At 43.1% G+C, this 23,253-nt stretch overlaps 1 protein-coding gene across 1 annotated transcript in view; it reads left to right on the top strand.

The window, feature by feature from the left end:
- The window catches only part of STK36 (serine/threonine kinase 36), a 153,883-nt gene that overhangs the window by 16,189 nt on the left and 114,441 nt on the right, over nt 1–23,253 (top strand). Inside the window, 3 exon segments of the mRNA XM_038754532.1 lie at nt 128–235; nt 7,351–7,491; nt 15,458–15,535. Coding sequence (XP_038610460.1) covers nt 152–235; nt 7,351–7,491; nt 15,458–15,535 — 303 coding nt within the window. The 5' untranslated portion in view covers nt 128–151.

Raw genomic sequence — 23,253 nt, 5'->3', positions numbered from 1 at the left:
ACCGTGAGCCCCCCGTGGGACAACCTGCTCACCTTGTAACCTCCCCAGCGCTTCGAACAGTGCTTGGCACATAGTAAGCGCTTATCAAATACCATCATTATTATCATTATTATTATTATCTCCTTAGGTGGAGAGAGGCCCCGGGTGCGCGATGGAGAAATACCACGTGTTGGAGATGATCGGAGAGGGATCCTACGGAAAAGTCTACAAGGGCCGGCGGAAATACAGTGCCCAGGTGCCCTGGGAGAGGGACGGGGGCCCGGCGGGGTGAGCAGGGGCTTAGTACAGTACTCTGCACACAGTAAGCGCTCAATAAATACGATTGATTGATCGATTGATTGAAGACCCGGTTCGGAGAGGCCCAAACGAAATGGGATCATCCTGGAGAATCCGGTCACCGTTTCCCCCGTCGCTGACGCTCTGTGGGCTTTGTGTCTCCTCCACTTCCATCAATCAATCCATCAATCGTATTTATTGAGCGCTTCCTGTGTGCAGAGCACTGGACTAAGCGCCTGGGAAGTCCAAGCGCTTCGAATCCCGGCTCTGCCGCTTGTCCGCCGGGTGACCTTGGACGAGTCACTTCACTTCTCTGGGCCTCAGTTCCCTCCTCTGTCCAGTGGGGATGTAATAATGGCATTTGTTAAGCGCTTACTATGTGCAAAGCACTGTTCTAAGCGCTGGGCGGGGGGGATACAAGGTGATCGGGGTGTCCCCCGTGGGGCTCACAGTCTTCATCCCCATTTGACAGATGAGGGAACTGAGGCTCAGAGAAGTGAAGTGACTTGCCCAAGGTCACACAGCAGACATGTGGCAGAGCCGGGATTCAAACCCATGGATGGAGACTGTGAGCCCCATGGGGGACAACCTGATGACCTTGTATCTCCCCCAGCGCTTAGTACAGCATGCTTGAAGCAGTGGAAAGAGGCTGGGCTTGGGAGTCAGAGGTCGTGGGTTCTAATCCCGGCTCCGCCACTTGTAGGCTGTGTGACTTTGGGCAAGTCACTTCACTTCTCTGGGCCTCAGTTCCCTCCTCTGTCCAATGGGGATGGAAACTATGAGCCCCATGGGGGACAACCTGATCACCTTGTATCTCCCCCAATGCTTAGTACAGCTCGCTTGAAGCAGCGTGGCCCAGTGGAAAGAGCCCGGGCTTGGGAGTCAGAGGTCATGGGTTCTAATCCCGCTCCGCCACCTGTCGGCTGCGTGACTTTGGGCAGGTCACTTCACTTCTCTGGGCCTCAGTTCCCTCATCTGTAGAATGGGGATGAAGACTGTGAGCCCCACCTGGGGCAACCTGATGACCTTGTATCCCCCACCCCCCAGCAATTAGAACAGTGCTTTGCACATAGTAAGCGCTTAACAAATGCCATTATTATTATTATTATTATTATTATTATTGTTATTATTATTATTATTATTATTATTATTACAGTGCCTGGCATACAGTAAGCGCTTAAGTACCACAATTATTATTATTATTATTAAGTGCTGACTGTGTGCACAGCACTGAAGTAAGCACTCGGGAGAGGACAATATAACAATATAACAGGCATATTCCTTTCCATTCATTCAATCAATCATATTCATTCATTCATTCAATCGTATTAATTGAGCGCTTACTGTATGCAGAGCACTGTACTACTACTACTACTACTAATAATGATGGCATTTATTAAGCGCTTACTATGTGCAAAGCACTGTTCTAAGCACTGGGGAGGTAACAAGGTGATCAGGTTGTCCCACTGGGTGCTCACAGTCTTAATCCCCATTTTACAGATGAGGGAACTGAGGCCCAGAGACGTTAAGTGACTTGCCCAAAGTCACCCAGCTGACAAGTGGAGCAGCGTGGCTCAGTGGAAAGAGCCCGGGCTTTGGAGTCAAAGGTCATGGGTTCGAATCCCGACTCCGCCAATTGTCAGCTGGGTGACTTTGGGCAAGTCACTTCACTTCTCTGGGCCTCAGTTCCCTCATCTGGAAAATGGGGATTAAGGCTGTGAGCCCCCCGTGGGACAACCTGATCACCTTGTAACCTCCCCAGGGCTTAGAACAGTGCTTTGCGCATAGTGAGCGCTTAATAAATGCCATCATTATTATTATTATTAAGTGGTGGAGCCGGGATTTGAACCCATGACCCCTGACTCCAAAGCCTAGGTTCTTTCAACTGAACCACAATTATTCTCCTTCTACTAAGCGCTTGGGCGCTCACTGTGTGCAAAGCACTGTACTAAGCACTTGGGAGAGGGCAGTCGAACAATAAACAGACACACTCCCTGCCCACAATGAGCTTATTTATTGAGCGCTGACTATGCTCATCTGGAAAATGGGGATTAAGACTGTGAGCCCCCCGTGGGACAGCCTGATCACCTTGTAACCTCCCCAGCGCTTAGAACAGTGCTTGGCACATAGTGAGCGCTTAATAAATGCCATTATTATTATTATTATTAAGTGGTGGAGCCGGGATTTAAACCCATGACCCCTGACTCTTTTAGACTGTGAGCCCACTGTTGGGTAGGGACCGTCTCTAGATGTTGCCAACTTGGACTTCCCAAGCGCTTAGTACAGTGCTCTGCACACAGTAAGCGCTCAGTAAATACGATTGATGATTGATGATGACTCCAAAGCCTGGGCTCTTTCCACTGAGCCACGCTGCTTCTCCTTCTGCTAAGCGCTTGGTCGCTCACTGTGTGCAAAGCACTGTACTAAGCACTTGGGAGAGGACAGTCTAACAATAAACAGACACACTCCCTGCCCACAATGAGCTTATTTATTGAGCGCTGACTATGCTCATCTGTAAAATGGGGGTGAAGACTGTGAGCCCCCCGTGGGACAACCTGATCACCTTGTAACCTCCCCAGCGCTTGGCACATAGTGAGCGCTTAATAAATGCCATCATTATTATTATCATTAAGTGGTGAAGCTGGGATTTGAACCCATGACCTCTGACTCCAAAGCCCGGGCTCTTTCCACTGAGCCACGCTGCTTCTCCTTCTACTAAGCGCTTGGGCGCTCACTGTGTGCAAAGCACTGTACTAAGCACTTGGGAGAGGACAGTCTAGCAATAAACAGACACATTCCCTGCCCACAGTGAGCTTATTTATTGAGCGCTGACTATGTGCAGAGCGCTGGACTAAGCGCTTGGCCTCCCTTTCCTCTTCACCCCCTTCTCCAGACTGTGAGCCCGCTGTTGGGTAGGGACCGTCTCTATGTGTTGCCGACTTGTACTTCCCAAGCGCTTAGTACAGTGCTCTGCACACAGTAAGCTCTCAATAAATACGATTGATTGATTGATTGATTCATCCAATCTTGATGATCAGATTACTGCTCTCAACTCTACCCTCTCTACTCAGCTCGACTCCCTCGCTCCCTTTTCCCTTGGCCGCTCTCGTAACCACTAACCCCCAGGCCTGGATCGCTGCCACTGTCCAAACTTGTACTTCCCAAGCGCTTAGTACAGTGCTCTGCACACAGTAAGCGCTCAATAAATACAATTGAATGAATGAATGAATGAGCTTCGCTCGTTCACTTCAACTTTATCCTTTCCTGCCTTAACTCAGCCCCCTCCTCTGCCAGACAAAACTAGCTCTCCTCCCTTATTGACATATTTATTCTGTTATTTATTCTATTTTATTCAGTCTATTCCCAGACTGAGCCCTCTCCTTCCCCTCTCCATCCCCCCCACCTTACCTCCTTCCCCTCCCCACAGCACCTGTATATATGTATATATGTTTGTACGGATTTATTACTCTATTTATTTTACTTGTACATATCTATTCTATTTATTTTATTTTGTTAATATGTTTCGTTTTGTTGTCTGTCTCCCCCTTCTAGACTGTGAGCCCGCTTTTGGGTAGGGACCGTCTCTATATGTTGCCAACTTGGACTTCCCAAGCGCTTAGTACAATGCTCTGCACACAGTAAGCGCTCAATAAATGCTATTGAATGAATGAATGAATAAGATTTCTAGACTGTGAGCCCACTGTTGGGTAGGGACCATCTCTATGTGTTGCCAACTTGGACTTCCCAAGCGCTTAGTCCAGTGCTCTGCACACAGTAAGCGCTCAATAAATACCATTGAATGAATGAATGAATAAGATTTCTAGACTGTGAGCGCACTGTTGGGTAGGGACCATCTCTATGTGTTGCCAACTTGGACTTCCCAAGCGCTTAGTCCAGTGCTCTGCACACAGTAAGCGCTCAATAAATACGATTGAATGAATGAATAAGATTTCTAGACTGTGAGCCCACTGTTGGGTAGGGACCATCTCTATATGTTGCCAACTTGGACTTCCCAAGCGCTTAGTCCAGTGCTCTGCACACAGTAAGCGCTCAATAAATATGATCGAGTGAATGAATATATATATATGAATGAATATACATATATAATATGTATATATATATTTGTACATATTTATTACTCTATTTTACTTGTACATATCTATTCTATTTATTTTATTTTGTTACTATGTTTGGTTTTGTTCTCTGTCTCCCCCTTCTAGACTGGGAGCCCACTGTTGGGTAGGGACCGTCTCTATACGTTGCTGACTTGGACTTCCCAAGCGCTTAGTCCAGTGCTCTGCACACAGTAAGCGCTCAATAAATACGATCGAGTGAATGAATATATATATATGAATGAATATATATATAGACTCATTATATATGCATATATTTGTACGTATTTATTACTCTATTTTACTTGTACATATCTATTCTATTTATTTTATTTTGTTACCATGTTTTTTGTCTGTCTCCCCCTTCTAGACTGCGAGCCCGCTGTTGGGTAGGGACCGTCTCTAGATGTTGCCAACTTAGACTTCCCAAGCGCTTAGTCCAATGCTCTGCACACAGCAAGCGCTCAATAAATACGATTGATTGATTGATTTTACTTGTCCATATTTATTCTATTTATTTTATTCTGTCAATATGTTTTGTTTTGTTCTCCGGCTCCCCCTTCTAGACCGTGAGCCCGCTGTTGGGTAGGGACCGTCCCTAGGTGTTGCCAACTTGGACTTCCCAAACGCTTAGTCCAGTGCTCTGCACACAGCAAGCGCTCAGTAAATACGATTGATTGATTGATTTTACTTGTCCATATTTATTCTATTTATTTGGTTTATATGTTTTGTTCTCCTTCTCCCCCTTCTAGACCGTGAGCCCGCTGTTGGGTAGGGACCGTCTCTAGATGTTGCCAACTTGGACTTCCCAAGCGCTTAGTCCAGTGCTCTGCACAAAGTAAGCGCTCAATAAATACAATCAAGTGAATGAATATATATATGAATGAATATATATATATATATATACACATATCATATGTGTATATATATTTGTATGTATTTATTACTCTATTTATTTTACTTGTACATATCTATTCTATTCATTTTATTTTGTTAATATGTTTGGTTTTGTTCTCTGTCTCCCCCTTCTAGACTGTGAGCCCACTGTTGGGTAGAGACCGTCTCTAGATGTTGCCAACTTGGACTTCCCAAGCGCTTAGTCCAGTGCTCTGCACACAGTAAGCGCTCAATAAATACGATTGATTGATTGATTTTACTTGTCCATATTTATTCTATTCTGTCAATATGTTTTGTTTTGTTCTCCGGCTCCCCCTTCTAGACCGTGAGCCCGCTGTTGGGTAGGGACCGTCTCTAGATGTTGCCAACTTGGACTTCCCAAGCGCTTAGTCCAGTGCTCTGCACACAGTAAGCGCTCAATAAATACAATCAAGTGAATGAATATATATATGAATGAATATATATATATATATATATACACATATTATATATGTATATATATTTGTATGTATTTATTACTCTATTTATTTTACTTGTACATATCTATTCTATTCATTTTATTTTGTTAATATGTTTGGTTTTGTTGTCTGTCTCCCCCTTTAGACTGTGAGCCCACTGTTGGGTAGGGACCGTCTCTAGATGTTGCCAACTTGGACTTCCCAAGCGCTTAGTCCAGTGCTCTGCACACAGTAAGCGCTCAATAAATACGATTGATTGATTGATTTTACTTGTCCATATTTATTCTATCTATTTTATTCTGTCAATATGTTTTGTTTTGTTCTCCGGCTCCCCCTTCTAGACTGTGAGCCCGCTGTTGGGTAGGGACCGTCTCTAGGTGTTGCCAACTTGGACTTCCCAAGCGCTTAGTCCAGTGCTCTGCACACAGTAAGCGCTCAATAAATACAATCAAGTGAATGAATATATATATGAATGAATGTATATATATTTGTATGTATTTATTACTCTATTTATTTTACTTGTACATATCTATTCTATTCATTTTATTTTGTTAATATGTTTGGTTTTGTTCTCTGTCTCCCCCCTTTTAGACTGTGAGCCCACTGTTGGGTAGGGACCGTCTCTAGATGTTGCCAACTTGGACTTCCCAAGTGCTTAGTCCAGTGCTCTGCACACAGTAAGCGCTCAATAAATACGATTGATTGATTGATTTTACTTGTCCATATTTATTCTATCTATTTTATTCTGTCAATATGTTTTGTTTTGTTCTCCGGCTCCCCCTTCTAGACCGTGAGCCCGCTGTTGGGTAGGGACCGTCTCTAGGTGTTGCCAACTTGGACTTCCCAAGCGCTTAGTCCAGTGCTCTGCACACAGCAAGTGCTCAATAAATACGATGGATTGATTGAATTTACTTGTACATATTTATTCTATTTATTTGGTTTATATGTTTTGTTCTCCTTCTCCCCCTTCTAGACTGTGAGCCCACTGTTGGGTAGGGACTGTCTCTAGATGTTGCCAACTTGGACTTCCCAAGCACTTAGTCCAGTGCTCTGCACACAGTAAGCGCTCAATAAATACAATCAAGTGAATGAATATATATATGAATGAATATATATATATATATACACATATTGTATATGTATATATATTTGTATGTATTTATTACTCTATTTATTTTACTTGTACATATCTATTCTATTCATTTTATTTTGTTAATATGTTTGGTTTTGTTCTCCGTCTCCCCCTTCTAGACTGTGAGCCCACTGTTGGGTAGGGACCGTCTCTAGATGTTGCCAACTTGGACTTCCCAAACGCTTAGTCCAGTGCTCTGCACACAGTAAGCGCTCAATAAATACGATTGATTGATTGATATTTATTTATTTATTTGACTTGTACATATCTATTCTATTTATTTCATTTTGTTACTATGTTTTGCTTTGTTCTCCGTCTCCCCCTTCTAGCCTGTGAGCCCGCCGTTGGGTAGGGACCGTCTCTACCCGTTGCCAACTTGGGCTTCCCAAGCGCTTAGTCCAGTGCCCTGCCCGCAGCAAGCGCTCAATAAATCCGATCGATGGATCGATCGACTAAATCCCGATCCCCCGCACAGGTGGTGGCCCTCAAATTCATCCCCAAACTGGGTCGCTCTCCCAAGGACCTCTGGAACCTGCAGCAGGAGATGGAGATCATGCAAGGCCTGAGGCATCCCAACATCATCCACCTGCTCGACAGCTTCGAGACGGACAGGGAGGTCAGGACGGGGGGCCCGCCGAGGGGCGCGGGGAGGGTCCCCACCTCCACCCTGGGGGGGGCCGGACCACCAAGTCCCTCCCCTTAAACTGGGGTTTCCTTGTAATAATAATAATAATAATAATAACAACAACAACAACAACGACAACAACAACAATAATAATAATAGACTGTGAGCCCACTGTTGGGTAGGGACTGTCTCTATATGTTGCCAATTGGTACTTCCCAAGCGCTTAGTACAGTGCTCTGCACATAGTAAGCGCTCAATAAATATGATTGATGATGATGATGATGATGATAATAATAGTAACAACAACAACAACAACAACAACAACAATAATAATAGTAATAATGATAATAGACTGTGAGCCCACTGTTGGGTAGGGACTGTCTCTATATGTTGCCAATTGGTACTTCCCAAGCGCTTAGTACAGTGCTCTGCACATAGTAAGCGCTCAATAAATATGATTGATGATGATGATGATGATGATGATGATAATAATAGTAACAACAACAACAACAACAACAACAACAATAATAATAGTAATAATGATAATAGACTGTGAGCCCACTGTTGGGTAGGGACTGTCTCTATATGTTGCCAATTGGTACTTCCCAAGCGCTTAGTACAGTGCTCTGCACATAGTAAGCGCTCAATAAATACGATTGATGATGATGATGATAATAATAGTAACAACAACAACAACAACAACAACAACAATAATAATAGTAATAATAATAATAGACTGTGAGCCCACTGTTGGGTAGGGACTGTCTCTATATGTTGCCAATTTGTACTTCCCAAGCGCTTAGTACAGTGCTCTGCACATAGTAAGCGCTCAATAAATATGATTGATGATGATGATGATGATGGTAATAATAGTAACAACAACAACAACAACAACAATAATAGTAGTAGTAATAATAATAATAGACGGTGAGCCCACTGTTGGGTAGGGACTGTCTCTATATGTTGCCAATTGGTACTTCCCAAGCGCTTAGTACAGTGCTCTGCACATAGTAAGTGCTCAATAAATATGATTGATGATGATGATGAGGATGATGATAATAATAGTAACAACAACAACAACAACAACAATAATAATAGTAATAATGATAATAGACTGTGAGCCCACTGTTGGGTAGGGACTGTCTCTATATGTTGCCAATTTGTACTTCCCAAGCGCTTAGTACAGTGCTCTGCACATAGTAAGCGCTCAATAAATATGATTGATGATGATGATGATGATGATGATAATAATAGTAACAACAACAACAACAACAACAATAATAATAGTAATAATGATAATAGACTGTGAGCCCACTGTTGGGTAGGGACTATCTCTATATGTTGCCAATTGGTACTTCCCAAGCGCTTAGTACAGTGCTCTGCACATAGTAAGAGCTCAATAAATACGATTGATGATGATGATGATGATAATAATAGTAACAACAACAACAACAACAACAACAACAACAATAATAATAGTAATAATAATAATAGACTGTGAGCCCACTGTTGGGTAGGGACTGTCTCTATATGTTGCCAATTTGTACTTCCCAAGCGCTTAGTACAGTGCTCTGCACATAGTAAGCGCTCAATAAATATGATTGATGATGATGATGATGATGATAATAATAGTAACAACAACAACAACAACAACAACAATAATAATAGTAATAATAATAATAGACTGTGAGCCCACTGTTGGGTAGGGACTGTCTCTATATGTTGCCAATTGGTACTTCCCAAGCGCTTAGTACAGTGCTCTGCACATAGTAAGCGCTCAATAAATATGATTGATGATGATGATGATAATAATAGTAGCAACAACAACAACAACAACAACAACAATAATAATAGTAATAATAATAATAGACTGTGAGCCCACTGTTGGGTAGGGACTGTCTCTATATGTTGCCAATTTGTACTTCCCAAGCGCTTAGTACAGTGCTCTGCACATAGTAAGCGCTCAATAAATATGATTGATGATGATGAGGATGATGATAATAATAGTAACAACAACAACAACAACAACAACAATAATAATAGTAATAATAATAATAGACTGTGAGCCCACTGTTGGGTAGGGACTGTCTCTATATGTTGCCAACTTGTACTTCCCAAGCGCTTAGTACAGTGCTCTGCACATAGTAAGCGCTCAATAAATATGATTGATGATGATGATGATGATGATGATGATAATAATAGTAACAACAACAACAACAACAATAATAATAGTAATAATGATAATAGACTGTGAGCCCACTGTTGGGTAGGGACTGTCTCTATATGTTGCCAATTTGTACTTCCCAAGCGCTTAGTACAGTGCTCTGCACATAGTAAGCGCTCAATAAATATGATTGATGATGATGATGATGATGATGATAATAGTAACAACAACAACAACAACAACAACAATAATAATACTAGTAATAATGATAATAGACTGTGAGCCCACTGTTGGGTAGGGACTGTCTCTATATGTTGCCAATTGGTACTTCCCAAGCGCTTAGTACAGTGCTCTGCACATAGTAAGCGCTCAATAAATATGATTGATGATGATGATAATAATAGTAACAACAACAACAACAACAACAACAATAATAATAGTAATAATGATAATAGACTGTGAGCCCACTGTTGGGTAGGGACTGTCTCTATATGTTGCCAATTGGTACTTCCCAAGCGCTTAGTACAGTGCTCTGCACATAGTAAGCGCTCAATAAATATGATTGATGATGATGATGATGATGATGATAATAGTAACAACAACAACAACAACAACAATAATAATAGTAAAAATAATAATAGACTGTGAGCCCACTGTTGGGTAGGGACTGTCTCTATATGTTGCCAATTTGTACTTCCCAAGCGCTTAGTACAGTGCTCTGCACATAGTAAGCGCTCAATAAATATGATTGATGATGATGATGAGGATGATGATAATAATAGTAACAACAACAACAACAACAATAATAATAGTAATAACAATAATAGACTGTGAGCCCACTGTTGGGTAGGGACTGTCTCTATATGTTGCCAATTTGTACTTCCCAAGCACTTAGTACAGTGCTCTGCACATAGTAAGCGCTCAATAAATATGATTGATGATGATGATGATGATGATGATAATAATAGTAACAACAACAACAACAACAACAACAATAATAATAGTAATAATGATAATAGACTGTGAGCCCACTGTTGGGTAGGGACTGTCTCTATATGTTGCCAATTTGTACTTCCCAAGCGCTTAGTACAGTGCTCTGCACATAGTAAGCGCTCAATAAATATGATTGATGATGATGATGATGATGATAATAATAGTAACAACAACAACAACAACAACAACAACAATAATAATAGTAATAATGATAATAGACTGTGAGCCCACTGTTGGGTAGGGACTGTCTCTATATGTTGCCAATTTGTACTTCCCAAGCACTTAGTACAGTGCTCTGCACATAGTAAGCGCTCAATAAATATGATTGATGATGATGATGATGATGATAATAATAGTAACAACAACAACAACAACAATAATAATAGTAATAATAATAATAGACTGTGAGCCCACTGTTGGGTAGGGACTGTCTCTATATGTTGCCAATTTGTACTTCCCAAGCGCTTAGTACAGTGCTCTGCACATAGTAAGCGCTCAATAAATATGATTGATGATGATGATGATGATGATAATAACAGTAACAACAGCAACAACAACAACAACAATAATAATAATAGTAATAATAATAATAGACTGTGAGCCCACTGTTGGGTAGGGACTGTCTCTATATGTTGCCAATTTGTACTTCCCAAGCGCTTGGTACAGTGCTCTGCACATAGTAAGCGCTCAATAAATATGATTGATGATGATGATAATAATAATGGAGAAGCAGCGTGGCTCAGTGGAAAGAACACGGGCTTTGGAGTCAGAGGTCACGGGTTCAAATCCCAGTTCCGACGCTTGTCAGCTGGGTGACTTTGGGGCAAGTCACTTCTCTGTGCCTCAGTGACCTCATCCGTCAAATGGGGATGAAGACTGTGAGCCCGCCATGGGACAACCTGATCACCTTGTAACCTCCCCAGCGCTTAGAGCAGTGTTTTGCCCATAGTAAGCGCTTAATAAATGCCATAATGATGATGACGATCATTCATTCAAGGCCCTGCTGAGAGCTCACCTCCTCCAGGAGGCCTTCCCAGACTGAGCCCCTTCCTTCCTCTCCCCCTCGTCCCCCTCTCCATCCCCCCCATCTTACCTCCTTCCCTTCCCCACAGCACCTGTATATATGTTTGTACATATTTATTACTCTATTTATTTATTTTACTTGTACATATCTATTCTACTTATTTTATTTTGTTAGTATGTTTGGTTTTGTTCTCTGTCTCCCCCTTTTAGACTGTGAGCCCACTGTTGGGTAGGCACTGTCTCTATATGTTGCCAATTTGTACTTCCCAAGCGCTTAGTACAGTGCTCTGCACATAGTAAGCGCTCAATAAATACAATTGATGATGATGATGATGATGATTTATTAAGTGCTTACTATGCGCAAAGCACTGTTCTAAGCGCTGGGGAGGTTACAAGCTGATCGGGTTGCCCCATGTTGGGCTCACAGTCTTACTCCCCATTTTACAGATGAGCACAGATGGAGTGAGGCAGGGATGTGTGGGGGGACTAGGCCTGATAATAATAATCCTAATAATGGCATTTATTAAGCGCTTACTTAGAAGCAGCGTGGCTCAGTGGAAAGAGCCCGGGCTTTGGAGTCAGCGGTCAGGGGTTCAAATTCTGGCTCCGCCACTTGTCAGCTGTGTGACTTTGGGCAAGGCACTTAACTTCTCTGGGCCTCGGTTACCTCATCTGTAAAATAGGGATTAAGACTGTGAGCCCCCGTGGGGCAACCTGATCACTTTTTCTTTTAGACTGTGAGCCCACTGTTGGGTAGGGACCGTCTCTATATGTTGCCAACTTGGACTTCCCAAGCGCTTAGTACAGTGCTTTGCACACAGTAAGCGCTCAATAAATACGATTGATTGATTACTATATGTGCAAAGCACTGTTCTAAGCGCTGGGGAGGTTACAAGGTGATCGGGTCGCCCCACGTGGGGCTCACAGTCTTAATCCCCATTTTACAGATGAGCACAGATGGAGTGAGGCAGGGATGTGTGGGGGGACTAGGCCTGACAATAATAATCCTAATAATAATAATAATAATAATTTTGGTATTTGTTAAGCGCTTACTATGTGCACAGCACTGTTCTAAGCGCTGGGGAGGATACAAGGTGATCAGGTTGTCCCATGTGGGACTCACAATCTTCAACCCCATTTTACGGATGAGGTAACTGAGGCACAGAGAAGTTAAGTGACTTGCCCAGAGTCACATAGCTGACAAGCGGCATTATTTATAATGGCAGTTATTAAGTGCTTACTATGTGCAAAGCACTGTCCTAAGCGCTGGGGAGGCTACAAGGTTGTCCCACGTGGGGCTCCCAGTCTTAATCCCCATTTTACAGATGAGGCCCAGAGAAGTGAAGTGACTTGCCCAAAGTCACCCAGCTGACAATTGGCAGAGCTGGGATTCGAACCCATGACCTCTGACTCCAAAGCCCGGCCTCTTTCCACTGAGCCACGCTGCTTACTCTATTTATTTATTTATTTTACTTGTGCATATTTATTCTACTTATTTTATTTTGTTAATATGTTTGGTTTTGTTGTCTGTCTCCTCCTTCTAGACTGTGAGCCCGCTGTTAGGTAGGGACCATCTCTATATGTTCCCAACTTGGACTTCCCAAGCGCTTAGTACAGTGCTCTGCACACAGTAAGCGCTCAGTAAATACGATTGATTGATTGATTGATTATTCAATCGTATCTATTGAGTGCTTACTGTGTGCAGAGCACTGTACTAAGCGCTTGGGAAGTCCAAGTTGGCAATCAATCAGTTGTATTTATTGAGCGCTTACTGTGTGCAAAGCACTGTACTAAGTGCTTGGGAAGTACAAGTTGGCAACATATAGAGACGGTCCCTACCCAACAATCAATCAATCAATCAATCGTATTTATTGAGTGCTTACTGTATGCAGAGCACTGTACTAAGCGCTTGGAAAGTCCAAGTTGGCAACATCTAGAGACGATCCCTACCCAACAGTGGGCTCACAGTCTAGAAGGGGGAGACAGAGAACAAAACAAAACATATTAAGAAAATAAAATAGATAGAATAAATATGTACAAATAGAATAAATAAATAGAGTAATAAATCCGTACAAAGATATATACATATATCCAGGTGCTGTGGGGAGGGAAAGGAGGTAAGGCGGAGGGGATGGGGAGGGGGAGGAGGGGGAGAGGAAGGAGGGGGCTCAGTCTGGGAATTATGGTCGATAGTATTTGTTGAGCGCTTACTATATACAGAGCACTAAGCACTTGGGAGACTAGAGTACATCAGAGTTGGCGGTCACATTCCTGTCCCCAACAAGCATGCAGAGGACCAGAGGACTGCACTGGCTGCCTTGATTAGCGCTTAGTCCAGTGCTCTGCACACGGTAAGCGCTCAATAAATACGATTGAATGAATGAATGAATGAATGAAGTGACTGGCCCAAAGTCACCCAGCTGACAATTGGCAGAGCCGGGATTTGAACCCCTGACCTCTGACTCCAAAGCCCAGGCTCTTCCCACTGAGCCATGCTGCTTCTAGACCGTGAGCCCGCTGTTGGGTAGGGACCGTCTCTAGATGTTGCCAACTTGGACTTCCCAAGCGCTTAGTCCAGTGCTCTGCACACAGTAAGTGCCCAAGAAATATGATTGAATATGATTGAATTTCTAGACTGTGAGCCCACTGTTCAGTAGGGACTGTCTCTATATGTTGCCAAATTGTACTTCCCAAGCGCTTAGTCCAGTGCTCTGCACACCGTAAGCGCCCAAGAAATATGATTGAATATGATTGAATTTCTAGACTGTGAGCCCGCTGTTGGGAAGGGACCGTCTCTAGATGTTGCCAACTTGGACTTCCCAAGCGCTTAGTCCAGTGCTCTGCACACAGTAAGCGCCCAAGAAATATAATTGATTATGATTCAATATGATTGAATTTCTAGACTGTGAGCCCACTGTTGGGTAGGGACCGTCTCTAGATGCTGCCAACTTGGACTTTCCAAGCGCTTAGTCCAGTGCTCCACACACAGTAAGCACCCAAGAAATATGATTGAATGTGATTGAATTTCTAGACTGTGAGCCCGCTGTTGGGTAGGGACCGTCTCTAGATGTTGCCAACTTGTACTTCCCAAGTGCTTAGTACAGTGCTCTGCACACAGTAAGCGCCCAATAAATACAATTGATTGATTGGGTAGGGACCGTCTCTAGTTGTTTCCAACTTGGACTTCCCAAGCGCTTAGTCCAGTGCTCTGCACACAGCAAGCACCCAAGAAATATGATTGAATATGATTGAATTTCTAGACTGTGAGCCTGCTGTTGGGTAGGGACCGTCTCTATATGTTGCCAACTTGTACTTCCCAAGCGCTTAGTCCACTGCCCTGCACACAGTAAGTGCTCAATAAATACGATTGATTGATTGATTGATTGGGTAGGGACCATCTCTAGATGTTTCCAACTTGGACTTCCCAAGCGCTTAGTCCAGTGCTCCGCACACAGTAAGCGCCCAAGAAATATGATTGAATAGGATTGAATTTCTAGACTGTGAGCCCGCTGTTGGGTAGGAACCGTGTCTAGATGTTGCCAACTTGGACTTCCCAAGCGCTTAGTCCAGTGCTGTGCACACAGTAAGCGCTCAATAAATACGATTGATTGATTGATTGATTGATTGATTGAATGAATGCCCCCCACCAGCCCTGACCACCCTGCGCACATCTTCATTGCCCCCCGTCCCCATCGCCCCATCGAACCCGTCACCCCCATCACCCCCATCACCCCCCATCGCCCCGGCTGCCCTCTCTCTCCCCTGTCCCTCCCGCAGGTGGTGGTGGTGACGGACTACGCCGAGGGAGAGCTTTTCCAGATCCTGGAGGACGATGGGAAACTCCCGGAAAACCAGGTACCCACTTCTCACCTCCATCCGGACCGGCCTCCCGGGAGCCGGGCCGGCGTCGCGGGGCTGGGGCTTCCTGGGAGAGCTCGTTAATAATAATAATAATGGTGGTATTTATTAAGCACTTACTTTGTGCAAAGCACTGTTCTGAGCGCTGGGAGGGGGATACAAGGTGATCAGGTTGTCCCACGGGGGGCTCCCAGTCTTCATCCCTATTTGACAAATGATGCAACTGAGGCCCAGAGATGTGCCTTGCCCAAGGTCGCACAGCTGACAAGCGGCTGAGGTGGGATTCGAACCCGTGACCACTGTCTCCCAAGCCCGCGCTCTTTCCACTGAGCCGCGCTGCTTCTCTAAGCGTTGTGGGCCGGGACTGTGTCTGCTGTATTGTTGTACTTTCTCTCCCAACTGCTTAGTAATAATAATTCTTGAGCAGAAGGGGTAGGCTTTAAAGACAGAATTGGATCACAGATCCTGCGATGGTATCAGAACAGTGCTTTGCACATAGTAAGCGCTTAATAAATGCCATTCATATTATTATTATTCTTATTAGAAATCGCAAATACCCAATCTGTAAAATGGGTATGTCTGCTTCCTACCTAAACCTCAGAGTTACTCTGAAGAGGGAGTCAAATCAATCTCATCTTTTTGAAGAAACTACCTGCAAAATTTATTTATTATATATGCGCCCAACCACTGTGGCAAAGACGGAGAGAAAAGGGATGATTCCAAATAATTCCCCTATTATTATTATTATTAGAAATCGCAAATACCCAATCTGTAAAATGGGTATGTCTGCTTCCTACCTAAACCTCAGAGTTACTCTGAAGAGGGAGTCAAATCAATCTCATCTTTTTAAAGAAACTACCTGCAAAATTTATTTCTTATATGTGCACCCAACCACTGTGGCAAAGACGGAGGGAAAAGGGATGATTCCAAATAATTTCCCTATTATTATTATTATTATTATTATTATTATTATTATTAGAAATCTCAAATGCCCCGTCTGTGAAATGGGTATGCCTGCTTCCTTCCTAAACCTCAGAGTTACTCTGACAAGGGAATCAAATCAATCTCATCTTTTTGAAGAAACTACCTGCAAAATTTATTTATTATATATGCACCCAACCACTGTGGCAAAGATGGAGAGAAAAGGGATGATTCCAAATAATTTCCCTATTATTATTATTATTCTTAGAAATCTCAAATGCCCCATCTGTGAAATGGGTATGTCTGCTTCCTACCTAAACCTCAGAGTTACTCTGAAGAGGGAGTCAAATCAATCTCATCTTTTTGAAGAAACTACCTGCAAAATTTATTTATTATATATGCACCCAACCACTGTGGCAAAGACGGAGAGAAAAGGGATGATTCCAAATAATTTCCTTATCATTATTATTATTATTATTATTATTATTAGAAATCGCAAATGCCCCGTCTGTGAAATGGGTATGTCTGCTTCCTACCTAAACCTCAGAGTTACTCTGAAGAGGGAATCAAATCAGTCTCATCTTTTTGAAGAAACTACCTGCAAAATTTATTTATTATACATGCACCCAACCACTGTGGCAAAGACGGAGAGAAAAGGGATGATTCCAAATAATTTCCCTATTATTATTACTATTATTAGAAATCACAAATGCCCCATCTGTGAAATGGGTATGCCTGCTTCCTACCTAAACCTCAGAGTTACTCTGAAGAGGGAGTCAAATCAATCTCATCTTTTTGAAGAAACTACCTGCAAAATTTATTTATTATATATGCACCCAACCACTGTGGCAAAGATGGAGAGAAAAGGGAGGGATGATTCCAAATAATTTCCCTATTATTATTACTATTATTAGAAATCGCAAATGCCCCATCTGTGAAATGGGTATGTCTGCTTCCTACCTAAACCTCAGAGTTATTCTGAAGAGGGAGTCAAATCAATCTCATCTTTTTGAAGAAACTACCTGCAAAATTTATTTATTATGTATGCACCCAACCACTGTGACAAAGACGGAGGGAAAAGGGATGATTCCAAATAATTTCCTTATTATTATTATTATTATTATTATTATTATTAGAAATCTCAAATGCCCCGTCTGTGAAATGGGTATGTCTGCTTCCTACCTAAACCTCAGAGTTACTCTGAAGAGGGAGTCAAATCAATCTCATCTTTTTGAAGAAACTACCTGCAAAATTTATTTCTTATATATGTACCCAACCACTGTGGCAAAGATGGAGAGAAAAGGGATGATTCCAAATAATTTCCCTATTATTCTTATTAGAAATCTCAAATGCCCCATCTGTGAAATGGGTATGTCTGCTTCCTACCTAAACCTCAGAGTTACTCTGAAGAGGGAATCAAATCAATCTCATCTTTTTGAAGAAACTACCTACAAAATTTATTTATTATATATGCACCCAACCACTGTGGCAAAGACAGAGAGAAAAGGGATGATTCCAAATAATTTCCTTATTATTATTATTATTATTATTAGAAATCGCAAATGCCCCGTCTGTGAAATGGGTATGTCTGCTTCCTACCTAAACCTCAGAGTTACTCTGAAGAGGGAATCAAATCAATCTCATCTTTTTGAAGAAACTACCTGCAAAATTTATTTATTATACATGCATCCAACCACTGTGGCAAAGACGGAGAGAAAAGGGATGATTCCAAATAATTTCCCTATTATTATTACTATTATTAGAAATCTCAAATGCCCCATCTGTGAAATGGGTATGCCTGCTTCCTACCTAAACCTCAGAGTTACTCCGAAGAGGGAGTCAAATCAATCTCATCTTTTTGAAGAAACTACCTGCAAAATTTATTTATTATATATGCACCCATGCACCCAACCACTGTGGCAAAGACGGAGGGAAAAGGGATGATTCCAAATAATTTCCTTATTATTATTATTATTATTATTATTAGAAATCGCAAATGCCCCATCTGTGAAATGGGTATGTCTGCTTCCTACCTAAACCTCAGAGTTACTCTGAAGAGGGAGTCAGATCAATCTCATCTTTTTGAAGAAACTACCTGCAAAATTTATTTATTATATATGCACCCAACCACTGTGGCAAAGATGGAGAGAAAAGGGATGATTCCAAATAATTCCCCTATTATTATTATTATTATTAATTGTGGGAGTTGTTACACATTTACTGTGCTCAAGCTAGTAGGGAGGACAGGTAATGAATCCCCATTTTACAGATGAGGGAACTGAGGCATAGAGAAGTGAAGTGACTCGTCCCTGGTCACACAGTAGGTAAGTGGCAGAGCCAGGATTAGAACCCATGACCTTCCAACTCCCAGGCCCAGGTTCTCAGTGGAAAAGAGCACAGACTTTGGACTCAGAGGTCAAGGGTTCAAATCCCGGCTCTGCCAATGGTCAGCTGTGTGACTTTGGACGAGTCACTTCACTTCTCTGTGCCTCAGTTCCCTCATCTGTAAAATGGGGATTAAGACTGTGAGCCCCCCGGGGGACAACCTGATCACCTTGTAACCTCCCCAGCGCTTAGAACAGCGCTTTGCACATAGTAAATGCTTAATAAATGTCATTATTATTATTATTATTACTAAACCATGCTGCTCTTTTTTTGATGGTATTTGTTAAGCACTTACTATGTGCAAAGCACCGTTCTAAGCGCTGGGGGGGGGGGGATACAAGGTGCTCAGGTTGTCCCACGGGGGGCTCCCGGTCTTCATCCCCATTTTACAGCTGAGGGAACTGAGGCCCAGAGAAGTTAAGTGGCTTGCCCAAGGTCACACAGCTGACAAGGAGCGGAGCCGGGATTAGAACCCACGTCCTCTGACTCCCAAGCGCGGGCCCTTTCCACTAATAATAATAATAATAATGATGGCATTTATTAAGCGCTTACTATGTGCAAAGCACTGTTCTAAGCGCTGGGGGGGATACAAGGTCATGAGGTTGTCCCACGTGGGGCTCACAGTCTTCATCCCCATTTTACAGATGAGGGAACTGAGGCCCAGAGAAGTGAAGTGACTTGCCCAAAGTCACACAGCTGACAAGTGGCGGAGCCGGGATTTGAACCCATGACCTCTGACTCCAAAGCCCGGGCTCTTTTCCACTGAGCCACGCTGCTTCTCGAATTATTATCTAATAGGGACCGTCTCTAGATGTTGCCAACTTGGACTTTCCGAGCGCTTAGTCCAGTGCTCTGCGCACAGTAAGCGCTCAATAAATACGATTGGTTGATTGATCTAATAATAATGATTATGGTGTTTGTTACGCGCTTCCTCTGCGTCATGCGCTATTCTAAGGCCATCAGGTTGGACGCAGCCCCTGTCCCATTTGGGGCTCACAGTCTTCATCCCCATTTTACAGAAGAGGGAACTGAGGCCCGGAGAAGTTAAATGACATGGCCAAGGTCACTTGGGAGACTAGTGGCAGAGCCGGGATTATCATCATCAATCATCAATCGTATTTATTGAGCACTTACTGTGTGCAGAGCACTGTACTAAGCGCTTGGGAAGTACAAGTTGGCAGCATATACAGTCCCTACCCAACAGTGGGCTTCAAGACCTCTGCACATAGTAAGCGCTTAATAAATGTCCTCATTATTATTATTATTATAATTATTACTCCGCGCCTCAGTTCCCTCATCTGTAAAATTCATTCATTCATTCCATCGTATTTATTGAGCGCTTACTGTGTGCAGAGCACTGTACTAAGCGCTTGGGAAGTACAAGTTGGCAACATAGAGAGACAGTCCCTACCCAACAGTGGGCTTCAAGACCTCTGCACATAGTAAGCGCTTAATAAATGTCCTCATTATTATTATTATTATAATTATTACTCCGCGCCTCAGTTCTCTCATCTGTAAAATTCATTCATTCGTTCCATCGTATTTATTGAGCGCTTACTGTGTGCAGAGCACTGTACTAAGCGCTTGGGAAGTACACGTTGGCAACATATAGAGACAGTCCCTACCCAACAGTGGGCTTCAAGACCTCTGCATATAGTAAGTGCTTAATAAATGTCCTCATTATTATTATAATTATTACTCCGCGCCTCAGTTCCCTCATCTGTAAAATTCATTCAGTCGTTCAGTCGTATTTATTGAGCGCTTACTGTGTGCAGAGCACTGGACTAAGCGCTTGGGAAAGTACAGATCGGCAACGAAGAGAGACAATCCCTACCCAACAACGGGCTCACGGTCTAGAAGCGGGGCAGATAATGAAACAAAACAAGTAGACTGGTGTTGATACCATCAGAATAAATAGAATTATAGCTATGTACACATCATTAATAAACTGTGAGCCCACTATTGGGTAGGGACTGTCTCTATATGTTGCCAACTTGTACTTCCCAAGCGCTTAGTAATAATAATAATAATAATAATGGCATTTATTAAGCGCTTACTATGTGCAGAGCACTGTTCTAAGCGCTGGGGGGGTTACAAGGTGATCAGGTTGTCCCTCGTGGGGCTCACAGATTTAATCCCCATTTTCCAGATGAGGTAACTGAGGCCCAGAGAAGTTAAGTGACTTGCCCAAAGTCGCACAGCTGACAATTGGCGGAGCCGGGATTCGAACCCATGACCTCCGACTCCAAAGCCCCGGCTCTTTCCTACTGAGCCACGCTGCTTCTCAACATAGAATAATGATGGTATTTGTTAAGTGCTTAAAGCACTGTTCTAAGCGCTGGGGAGGTAACAAGGTAATTAGGTTGTCCCACGGGGGGGTTCACAGTTTTAATCCCCATTTTACAGATGAGGTTACTGAGGCCCAGAGAAGTTAAGGGACTTGCCCAAAGTCAATCAATCAATCGTATTTATTGAGCACTTACTGTGTGCAGAGCACTGTACTAAGCGCTTGAAATAAAGCATCGACGACGAGGGTGGGATTCGAACCCACGCGTGCAGAGCACAATGGATTAGCAGGCCATCTCTGCACACAGTAAGCGCTCAATAAATACGATTGATGATGATTAATAAATTAAATGGAGTAATGTATGTGCACAGATTATACACCAGTGCTGTGGGGCGATGGGGAGGGGAGGAGGAGCAGAGGAAAATGGGGGGCTCAGTCTGGACTGTGAGCCCACTGTTGGGTAGGGACCGTCTCTCTATGTTGCCAACTTGTACTTCCCAAGCGCTTAGTCCAGTGCTTTGCACACAGTAAGTGCTCAATAAATACGATTGACTGATTGATTGATTGATTGGGAAGGCCTCCTCACTGTGAGCCCTCTATGAGACAGGGACTGGGTCCAATCTGATTAACTTTTCATTCATTTCATTCAGTCGTGTTTATTGAGCACTTACTGTGTGCATTAATTCATTCAATCGTATTTATTGAGCGCTTACTGTGTGCAGAGCACTGGACTAAGCGCTTGGGAAGTACAAGTCGGCAACATATAGAGACGGTCCCGACCCAACAGTGGTCTCACAGGCTAGAAAGCAGAGCATTGGAGAAGCAGCGTGGCTCAGTGGAAAGAGCCCGGGCTTTGGAGTCAGAATCAATCAATCAATCAATCAATCGTATTTATTGACGGTCTCTATATGTTGCCAACTTGTACTTCCCAAGCGCTTAGTCCAGTGCTCTGCACACAGTAAGCGCTCAATAAATACGATTGATTGATTGAGCACTTACTGTGGGCACAGCACTGGACTAAGCGCTTGGGAAGTACAAGTTGGCAACATGTAGAGACGGTCCCTACCCAATAGTGGGCTCACAGTCTAGAAGTCAGAAGTCATGGGTTCAAATCCCGGCTCCACCACTTGTCAGCTGGGTGACTTTGGGGAAGTCACTTCACTTCTCTGGGCCTGTTACCTCATCTGTAAAATGGGGATTAAGATTGTGAGCATCCTGTGGGACAACTTGATCACCTTGTAACCTCCCCAGTGCTTAGAACAGTGCTTTGCACATAGTAAGCGCTTAATAAATGCCATTATTATTATTATTATTGTTATTACTAAGCCCTTGGGATGTCCAAGTCGGCAACATCTAGAGACGGTCCCTACCCAACAACAGGCTCACAGTCTAGAAGGGGGAGACAGACAACCAAACAGAACATGTGGACAGGTGTCAAGTCATCAGAATAAATAGAAATAAAGCTAGATTCATTCAGTCGTAGTTATTGAGCGCTTACTGTGTGCTGAGCACTGTACTAAGCGCTCGGGAAGTCCAAGTCGGCAACATCTAGAGACGGTCCCTACCCAACAACGGGCTCACAGGCTAGAAGGGGGAGACGGACAACAAAACAAAACATGTGGACAGGTGTCAAAGTCGTCAGAATAAATAGAATTAACCTACCCCAGCGTTTAGAACAGTGCTTGGCACATAGCGTTTAACATTTTGACCCCTGTTTAACATTTTAACGATTCTGACACCCGTCTCCATGTTTTGTTTTGTTGTCCGTCTCCCCCTTCTACTCTATTTATTTATTTATTTGTTTTACTTGTACATATCTATTCTATTTATTTTATTTTGTTAGTATGTTTGGTTTTGTTCTCCGTCTCCCCCTTTTAGACTGTGAGCCCACTGTCGGGTAGGGACTGTCTCTAGATGTTGCCAACTTGTACTTCCCAAGCGCTTAGTCCAGTGCTCTGCACACACAGTAAGCGCTCAATAAATACAATTGATTGATTGATTGATTGATTGTGAGCCCACCGTTGGGTAGGGCCCGTCTCTAGCTGTTGCCAACTTGGACTTCTCAAGCACTTAGTCCAGTGCTCTGCACATAGTAAGCGCTCAATAAATACGATTGATGATG

The sequence above is a fragment of the Tachyglossus aculeatus genome, chromosome 1 (assembly GCF_015852505.1).
Source record: "Tachyglossus aculeatus isolate mTacAcu1 chromosome 1, mTacAcu1.pri, whole genome shotgun sequence".
NCBI lineage: Eukaryota > Metazoa > Chordata > Mammalia > Monotremata > Tachyglossidae > Tachyglossus > Tachyglossus aculeatus.
The sequence above is the reverse complement of the archived record's forward strand: the minus strand, read 5'-3'. Positions and strand labels throughout refer to the sequence as shown.